This window comes from Oryzias melastigma, linkage group LG20 (assembly GCF_002922805.2).
Source record: "Oryzias melastigma strain HK-1 linkage group LG20, ASM292280v2, whole genome shotgun sequence".
NCBI classification, from domain to species: Eukaryota; Metazoa; Chordata; class Actinopteri; order Beloniformes; family Adrianichthyidae; genus Oryzias; species Oryzias melastigma.
The window spans coordinates 3,027,537-3,037,828 of NC_050531.1; the positions used below are offsets into that span (position 1 = coordinate 3,027,537).

Below are 10,292 nucleotides of genomic sequence, written 5' to 3' on the forward strand. Positions count from 1 at the left end.
ATGAAGTTTTCTAAAACTAAAAGAAAATTGCTGTTTTCAACACGAAAATATCTTTGAAAATTAATTTGTGGAGACAAACTGAAAAAAAAATATAAATAAACGCTAGAAAAGTTGTGTTATCTGCGATAATACTTCTGTGATGTGCTTTTTGCTAAATCTGGTCGCTGAATATGCGGGAGGATTTTGCAGAAGATATTTACTTTAATTGCTTAAAGGATTTCTAAAAAAAAAAAGAAAGAAAATTGCAAAAAAATAAAAAAATGAGTTAAAACTATGAACTCAGAATTAGCCTCAAACTTCAGTTCAGCCAAATTAGCCAAAAAAAAAACTAGCGCATTGCTAAAACACTAGCTTAACTGCTAATTAGCTTAAAAATCCTCAGTATATGCTAAAATAGCTAGCACATTGCTAAGATATTAGCTTAACTGCTAATTAGCTTAAAAATCCTCAGTATATGCTAAAATAGCTAGCACATTGCTAAGATACTAGCTTAACTCAAAATTAGCTTAAAAATCTCCAGTATATGCTAAAATAGCTAGCACATTGCTAAGATATTAGCTTAACTCCTAATTAGCCTAAAAATCCTCAGTATATGCTAAAATAGCTAGCACATTGCTAAAACACTAGCTTAACTCCTAATTAGCTTACAAATCCCCAGTATATGCTAAAATGGCTAGTACATTGCTAAAAAACTAGCTTAACTTGAAATTAGCCTGAGAAACCTCAGTATATGTTCACAAAGCTAACAAGTTGCTAAAAGTAAACTAGCTTAACTCAAAATTAGCCCAAATAACCTCAGTAGAATCAAAATTAGCAAAAAAGCTAACACATGGCTAAAATATTAGCTTAACTCAAATTTAGCCCCAAAACCTCATTAGATACCAAAGCTATAGTTAGCATGTTGCTACATTTTTAACTAAACTAAAGAATTGGCCAGAAAACCTCATTAGATGCTAAATTATCCAAAGATGTTCGCATGTTGCTAAACTATTAGCTAAGCTCAAAATTAGCCTTAAAAACCTCTTTAGCATTAATGTCCTCAACATGCTGAATGTTTCGATCCAAATAGGGTTCAAAGTGCGCAAAAAATGTGATTAATTTTGTGAAAAATCTTAAAAAATTGCATAGAATTTCATTAATTTTCAATCATTTTGTCAAATATAACAACACCAAAAGTATAAGCATGAATTTCTTGAAAATGCTGAATGTTTTTGATTGCATGTATTTGCTGAAATTCCCATTCATTTCAATGAGGCTGAAAAATCACATAAATTTACCTGATATCTTACAAATCCTAAAATTTACAAAAAACAAAAATACAATCAATGATGTCCTTAATGAACAGAACGTTTTGATACCAAGATTACAGAAATTGCTGAAAGTGTGACTGAGTTTTTTCATGCCAAAAAGCATACGGATGAAGAATAAATAATAAGAAAGAGAAACAAAATCCTTATAGTGATACAAAAATGTATCTTATTGTAAAAGTATTTATTTAAGCCTTTTTGTCAAATTATTTGTTGTACCTGAGCAACAAAACATGCTCAACTTCTATTAGAAAATAGGTTTAAATTTGTACATTTCACATCTGAAATAACATTTTCTGACATAATCTTTAACAAATGTTATAAAGAACGTGAGGTTACAACTAAGAATAAATCATATTTTGATTTTTATTCATTTTTTATTGTGGTAATTTGTTTAAAAAGGGAAAAGTATTAAAAAAATGTTACGAGAAAAGAAACAAAAGGACATTTTTGCCTCATAAATTAAGCTTTTCTTTTTTTTTCTTAATCCCGATACTGATTTTTAGTCTGAAGTCTTCAACAGTTTATAAAGTAATAAAAAATAACTATTGAAGCTGAAAAATAACCAATATGAACTCTAAAATGACCTCAGTTTTGTGCTCCTTAGAGTGTAGATGCTCCTCAGTTCAGTTCATATCTGACACTGCATGTGTTTTTAGACGGTTTTTCATTCTCTTTACTGCTCCTGTCATCATTTTCTTCAGACCCACTCGGATGAAAATGGAAAATAATGGAATTCATTAAAGACTAACTTTGATAAAATAGAAAAACAGCAAGGTGTCATCAGCATACAGGTTCATTTACTGCTGTCGTTCTTGAGGAAAGTAAAAAAACAAGTAGAGAACGTGAACAACCGTGGTCCAAATCCAGAACCCTGAGGAACATCTTGACTGTTCAAAGGCCGCTCCAATGAAAATGCTGTTTCTAACATGTTCTTGTAGCATGTTTCTGATGACGGAGGACATTTATAAAGACAATTAAGCTAAAAACTGCATTTCTGAGTATTTCTTCATGAAAATTGTTGTGAATCAGGAGCTGATGAAAAAAATGTAACTTGAAAAAGATCGTATTTGTAATGTAAAAAATCAACTTGCAGACAAACAGATCCATGAACGTCTTTGTTTTCCTCGTCTGAGTTTTTTTAGAGCAGAATCATGGGTTATATTTGAGATGTTAGTCTTCATCAGTAACCGCAGGAGAGGTGCATCCTTTTAAAAGCCTTTCTTAATTAATAAGTTGTAGTTTTATTTCCTTTTCAGTAGAAATGATTTGATCTGATGGCTGTAGAAACACAGATATGTTAGGATTTAACAGCTACTACCTGATACTAGCGTAGAGTCAGATTTACAAACATGTGAACCCCATAGATCAACCATTTGATTGGCAACACTTAAAGTGTGTTTTCAATTTTAAAAAATTGTTATTATTGACTTATCTTTCCTTATGATTGAAGTATTTCTGAAAAAACACGTTTGTAGAAGTCTTCCTTTTCTTTCTTCACTTTTAAAAGTCACTCCCAGAGACGAGTCTCCACAAATCCCCAAAGTTTAGACACGTAATCCTCCATTGAGAAAATTATGCTGAAAAGAATATCTGGATGACTCCACTTGATTTGCTGCCACTTATTCTATTATTCCTAAACCATCGTGTCAAATTCTCCAGGCTCACTGGCGCCCTCTGCCTTGAGGCAGGCGTACTGCGCGCCTCGCTAAGTGTATCTTTAAGGTGCAGAAGCCCCTCCCTGTTTGTCCAGTGTGAACACTGTGGTCTAAATGGGCATTCATGAAGCCACGTTCATCACGTTCTTGAACGCATGTCACATGTCTTAGTTTTCATTCAGTTTCCTCCAGATGAAACGTTCTTCCCTCCAGGGAACCATCGGCTTCGAGGCTCAGATCGACCGATGTTTGGAACTGTCGGAGTATCTCTACAACAAGATCAAGGACAGAGACGGCTATGAGATGGTCTTCGATGGGAAGGTACGTTCACCTCCACGTTCTGCAGCCGTCACTGATCTGCACCCCCCATCCCCCCACCCAGGGAAACAGGAGCTAACAGGTCCACGTTCTGCCTCATTACGGGGAACTTGATTGGCACGGAGTCTGCTTCCGCTTTGTGTTGGATGAATGCCATTGTTGCCTCCATCCGCCAGTGTAATGTGCTGCTATTATGTCTAATGAACAGCATAACAGCCTGTAATTGCTCATATGCATATGAATAGCGCGGCGTCTGAAATATCCTCCAACGACGATGCTAACGTGTGTGGGTCAGGGGGGTCACTCCCCTCTTAGAAAGGCGTCTGGACATCTATAGTCATTTTTAATGACAGATCAGGAACAGATCAACGGGATCGTTTTCCTGCTGCGCCTCAAAGTGTTTTTGGGCACTGACCCAGGTGTTCACCTGTCGGCTCCGCCTCCGTCTCATTGAAGAGAGGATGTGTAGAGCTGAATGAGGTGACTAGGAGAAGAAACTTTCAGGCGTTTGAAGGACGTCGCAGATGCTGAGATGTTTCAGGACAGGAGATCCTCGGTGTGATCGAGCGGATCAATTGAGTGGAAGTTGGTTGTTTCCATGTGTCTCTCTGGATTTTATGACATTTTAGGGGCATTTTTCTCCTAACCAGTTTGTTGAAAACATTAAAGGAATCATATTAAATCCATAATCATAGATCGGTTTCTTAAAGGTTTGTTTCTTGATTTAAACCCAAATCTGTTTTTTATGGTTAAACTTTTGCAGACATACTAAGTTTTTCCCTTTTGTCCATTCAGCTGATGTGTTCTGACTCAATCATCGCTGCAGTTATGTGTCAGCAGAATAACGGCGGGTTCACACCTGAAACTAGTGTAGACAGCCGGTCGACTGCAGTGAAAAAATACGCGTCCGGTGTGAACAAGGAGGTGAAGCGGATTCCGCGCTTCCATTTCTGGTGTGAACAGGAGGTGATGCGGATTCCGCACTTCCATTTCTGGTGTGAACAGGAGGTGATGCGGATTCCGCGCTTACGGAACTGGAGTTGAAGCGGATTCCCTGCTTCTGTTTCTGCTGTGAACAGGAGGCGAAGCGGATTCTGCGCTTCTGTTTCTGCTGTGAACAGGAGGCGAAGCGGATTCTGCGCTTCTGTTTCTGGTGTGAACTGGAGTTGAAGCGGATTCTGCGCTTCTGTTTCTGGTGTGAACTGGAGTTGAAGCGGATTCCCTGCTTCTGTTTCTGGTGTGAACTGGAGTTGAAGCGGATTCAGCGCTTCCGCGTCCGGTATGAACCGGAGGTGATGCGGATTCCGCGCTTCCGTTTCTGGTGTGAACAGGAGGTAAAGCGGATTCCTCACTTACGGAACTGGAGGTGATGCGGATTCCGCGCTTCCGCGTCCGGTATGAACAGGAGGTGATGCGGATTCCGCGCTTCCGTTTCTGGTGTGAACAGGAGGTGAAGTGGATTCCGCGCTTCCGTTTCTGGTGTGAACTGGGTGTAAAGTGGATTCCGCGCTTCCGTTTCTGGTGTGAACAGGAGGTGAAGCGAATTCTGCGCTTCCAGGTCTGGTGTGAACCTGAAGTGAAATGGATTCTGCGCTTCTGCATTTGGTGTGAATTGGGGGTGAAGCAGATTCCGCGCAAACTCCATTTACATTCCTTCCGTGTACGGTGTGAACCAAGCGGGAAAAAGCTGAGTTTGTTCTTCTCATGCAAAGTTTTCTGAACTAATTTTTCATTTAATTTGATGATTTTCATGTTGTTTTTTTTAGCTTCCTTTATGAATTTAAAACATATAAAAACGACAACAGATAAAGTATATTTTTTTCATAATATCATTTTATTATGCGCAGCAAGAAAATGATCCTGGTTGATCTGTTACTGTTTTGTCACTAAAAATGACTATAGATGTCCAGACGCTTTTCTAAGAGGAATATAAACTATAAAAAGTGATATAAGAAAAGGATTAAATTGATTTAATCTAATAGATTATTGAATCTACGATGATTCAATGTCCCTTAAATGACATTTTTGGACTTTGCTTTCTTGGAATGACTTAAATCTGTATTTTTTATGGTATTTCTATGTATTTCGTGCAAAGTTGTGCATCCATTGTGTGTGTTCCCTTCAGCCTCAGCACACCAACGTCTGCTTCTGGTACCTCCCCCCCGGGATGCGCTACATCGAGGACAAAGAGGAGAAGAAGAAACGCTTGCACAAGGTGGGTGAGCCCAGATAAGACGGCTGGCGGCGGTATCTGCCCCGCGCAGGCCTGCGCCGCAGGTCGCTCGCTCTCACTGCTGATGAAGGGGAGGAGGGGTTAAACTGTTCCTGTGACCGTCCTGAGCGTCCCAGCAGCAGCAGGGTCGCTCTAATTGAAAATTAGGACAAACAGATGGAGAGTGTGTGACTGGATTAAAGATCACACGGCCCTCCGTAAACGTTTGTTATAAATCTGCAGACGTTCTTTAAAGCTCAGCTGATGGCGTCAACGCCGCTCAGATTTACAGGCGTGTTGACAGATTAGAGCTTTCAGGAGGAACCGCGGAGATTCCTTAAGTAAAATGTGAAGGAAAACATCTGAGAGGAACATGCAGGAGATTGGTCGGAATGACTCAAACGCAGCAGATTTAAAAAAATATATGCCTAATCTCTCAACCCAGATCTGTCTGACCGGATAAACTTTGGAATTTAAGTTCTTAAAGAACCACTCTGATGAAAATAGTGTTTTTAATATGTATATCATGTTTCTGAGGTCAGAAAATCTAATATTTCTTTATTCAAATTGTTGTGAATCAGCAACAGATGAAAGAATGCCGCTGGGGTGGGGCCACAAGCTCCTTGCTCCGCCCCATTCTGATAGATCCATGAACGTCTTTGTTTTCCCACATTCCCAGCTCTCAAGAATGCCTATTTTAAAGGCCAAGATGCATTCATGTGCTTTAACCCAGGAGTGTCAAACTCAATCACACAACGGGACAAAATCCAAAACGCACCTGAGGTCGCAGGTCGAACAGGATAAACATTTAATGAACACCTAAAACTGCATTTTTAACTTTTTAACATAATTATGAACTACATATATAACATTACCTGTAATAATGCTAGTGTGAATGCTGTAAGCTGAATTCGGCCGCTGAAGATGCTGAAATTGATAGCTGAAAATTCGGGAATTCAAAGCTAGAAATGCTGAAGCTGAAATCACTGAAGGTAATGGCGAAAAAAACGCTAATGGCTGAAAACACTGAAGCTGATAAGCTGAAATCACTGTATATAATATAATATGTATTCAAAAGTTTACGTCTGCACTGTCTATCTATGCTTGTTTTAAATTAAAATCTTGTACTTTCTTTGAATTTTATTTTAATGATCACATTTTTACTATTTCTTTTGATTGTTTCTTTTAATGTTTTATGTATAGCACTTTGAATTGTCTCTGTACATGAAATGTGCTACAAATAAACTCGCCTTGCCACTGAAGGTAATGACGAAAAAACGCTGATAGCTGCAAACACTGAAGTTGACAGCCAGCTAAAATTATTTAAATGCCAAATTAGCCTGAAAAAAACTAAAAATAAAAACGTAGGTTAATCAAAACAGCTAGCATGTAGCTGAAAAAATAGCTTAACTTCAAAATCGGCAAAAAAAAATGAAACAAAAGTCTGAAATCAAAAAGTCTAAATGTACCTGAAATATTAGCTAAACTCCAAAATAGACAAAAAAAAGTCTAAATTAGTCAAAACAGCGAGCATTTAGCTGAAATGTTAGCTTAACTCCAAAGAACCTGAACAAAACTTTAAAAAATCAAAATTAAAAATTCTAAAAGTAGGTCAAAAATTTTAGCTAAACTCAAAAATAGCTTAAAAAATGTTAGTAAAGCCAAATTAGTCCAAAACGATAGCAGAATGCCAATATGTAGCCGAAAAAATAGTAAAACTCCAAAATAACCAATTAAACTTTATAAATGAAAAAAACAAAAAAACTTTTTAAAAAAAGTCTAAATTCAAAAGTCTAATGTAGCTGAAATTTTAGCTAAACTCTAAAGTAGCCTAAAAAATCTTGGTAAATGCCAAAATAGTCCAAAAAGCTGCAGAACGTTAATTTTTAAAACTTTAGAGGTGCAACATTTTAACATAATTATGAATTATAAAAGGCAGGAATATTATTGTCTTTTAATATTAATTACCTTTAAAATTTTATTCTCCATAAAAAATATTTTTTCAAAATAAAACAAGTTAGAAATAACCAGATCCAGATTCCAGCTCAGACGAGGAAAACAAAGACGTTCATGGATCTATTTGTCTGTGAGTAGATGCATCAGAAAGGGGCGGAGCTGGGAGCTTGCGGCTTGCCGTAGTAGCTTCACAAATATGATCTTTTTCATCACGATTTGAATAAAAAAATCCTCAGAAATGCAATTTTAAGCTTAACTTTTGTCATAAATGTCCTCCATTTTTTTAAACAGCACAAGAACACGCTTAAAACAAACATCAGAATTCCTGATTCTTCTTAGAAATCAAAACCAAGCGTACCCTTCTCCTGGTGTTCGTGGAGCTTTTACCATGTTCTACCTTCATCTACCCTACTCTCTGCTGCTCGTTGTCAGGTGGCTCCCGTGATCAAAGCCAGGATGATGGAGTACGGCACCACCATGGTCAGCTACCAGCCCCAAGGAGACAAGGTGAACTTCTTCCGCATGGTCATCTCAAACCCCGCTGCGACCTTCGAGGACATCGACTTTCTTATCGAGGAGATCGAGCGCCTCGGCCACGATCTATAAGACTCAGTCGTCGCTTTTTCCCCCCTTGGAGGATGAAATGTTTGTCGTGAATGTACTGGTAAAGTTTTTTCTCTCTCTTTCCTGCAAAGTCATATATATATAAATATATATTTAAGATTATATTTGAGAGAAGTATATATCCATATGTTACGTATCGCAGCTTCGCCGGGGGCCGAGCGGCTCCACAGCTTTGTAAAAGTGCTTCTGTCTGCCTTTCTCGTAGTGCAGTGGCTCCTAGAGTCGTGTTAAGTGACGTAACAATGTGTACTCTTGTGGTTCGACATGCCTGTCAGTCGGCGAGGAAGAGCGTTCTTTGTTTATTTACTTGTTTTTTGGGTCCTTCCTCGTTTGTGGAGTACGTGGTCAAGTGCCAAATGTGGTTGTGATCTGTGGAGGCTTGAAAACAAAAACGAGCTCTTCACTTTACCTCAGCTTCTTCTACTGCCTCCACGTCTGCACAAACAGAGAGAATTCAAACTGCCGGCGCCGTTTCGCCGGCTCGTGCGTGGTTAAGACACGGGATCATTCACACGTGAAGTACTTGACGTGTTCTAGATGTGCGTCAAACTGTGAAAACTCGTTTTTATCGACACTAGAGCTGCTCGACAGAGTCGGTGGAACCTTTATTGACACAAACGTGCTTCACAAATGAGTCTGTTTTACTGCTAAAATAGTAAATCAGTCTGCTCCTCTAGTGGTCATTATAGGTACTGCATGCACAAGTCTACAACTCCACCAGTTGAGGGATTTTCCGCTAAATCTTTACGGGTTTGTGGAATCCTCAACTCGTTTGGAGGGTTAAATCATTAAAACGACGACCTTATGCTAGAGATTCACCTCATATCTGTTTCCTCCAAGTTCCCCAAACGACACAATCAAACCACGTTTGTCGCTGACGTGACAGACGTTCAGGGATCTTTAGTTATCAAGCTCCTTAAACGCATGAAAATAGACAACAGGGTGCAATAGACAATGAAACTGAGCGACTCTGACTCAGACACGAAAGAAAAACCACGAAGATCTTATGTGTTTTTATTAAATTTAAGGTTAGCTTTAAATATATAAAATATAACTCTAAAATAAACTATATTACAGAAAAGAAAACTATTACTGTGGATTTGAAGAGTTCTCTGTGTTTATTCAGAAGCAATATATCAAACAAATGAGGCAAATAAGGATTTTGAATTAACTTTATTTAAAAAACAAAATGAAGTCAAGATAATCGTTCTGTAGCATTTCCATTAGAACAAGTTATAAAAAGCACAATTTACTCAACATGGTCAGTCAGTGTCCAATCACATCTGATCGTGGACTGTAAATAGTATTTCAAGATGTCCTAAGTACATATCATTGTGTATACATACGTGTATATAAGACATATAACCAGAGACTATTTGTGAGGTAAAAGTATTCATATTTTCTCTATCTCTGATATAGATCCTGTATTTTCATCTTAAGCTTTTTTCTTCTGTGTGTATGTCGGAAACGTTGTGACTCTTCTAGATATTTCAAAGAAAACATGGTTCAGGCATTGGCTTAAAGCAGGAGTGTCAAACTCAATCGCACAGGGGCCAAAATCCAGAACACACCTGAGGTCGCGGGATAAACATTTATTGAACACTCTAAAACGACATTTTTAAAACTAAAACCATAACTTTTACACATAATTATAAACTAGATATATAGCATTACCTACAATGATGCTAGTGTGAATGCTGTAAGCTGAATTTGGAAGCTGAAGATGCTGAAATTGATACCCTAAAACACTGAAGCTAATATCTGAAAAAGCTGAAAGCCAGCTAAAATATTAGCTAAATGCCAAATTAGCTTAAAAAACAAAAAAAGAAAATAACCTATTTTAAGCTAAAATAGCATAAAAAGCTCAAATAAGCCTAAATTAGCCAAAACAGCTAGCATGAAGCTGAAATATTAACTAAACTCCAAAATAGCCTAAAAATTCTGTGAATGCCAAAATAGTCAAAAAAGCTAATAGAATGACAATTACTTTAGAACCGTAACTTTTTAACATAAATACAAACTAGATATATAGGATTACCAATAATAATGCTAGTGTGAATGCTGTAAGCTGAATTTGGCCGCTGAAGATTCTAGTGCTGATAGTTGAAGATGCTGAAATTTATAGCTAAAACGCTGAAGCTGATAGCAAAAAATGCTGAAATTAATTGATAAAAACGCTGAAGCTGATAGCTGAAAATGCTGAAATTAACAGCTAAA

General features: G+C 37.7%; 1 protein-coding gene across 1 annotated transcript in view; it reads left to right on the forward strand.

The window, feature by feature from the left end:
• Positions 1–8,887, forward strand: part of gad2 (glutamate decarboxylase 2) — a gene marked incomplete in the record, with an annotated part of 18,983 nt that extends 10,096 nt beyond the window's left edge. The window contains 3 exon segments of the mRNA XM_024280342.2: positions 3,179–3,286; positions 5,409–5,498; positions 7,884–8,887. Of these exon segments, the coding sequence (XP_024136110.1) occupies positions 3,179–3,286; positions 5,409–5,498; positions 7,884–8,057 (372 nt within the window).
• Positions 8,888–10,292: the final 1,405 nt, after the last annotated feature.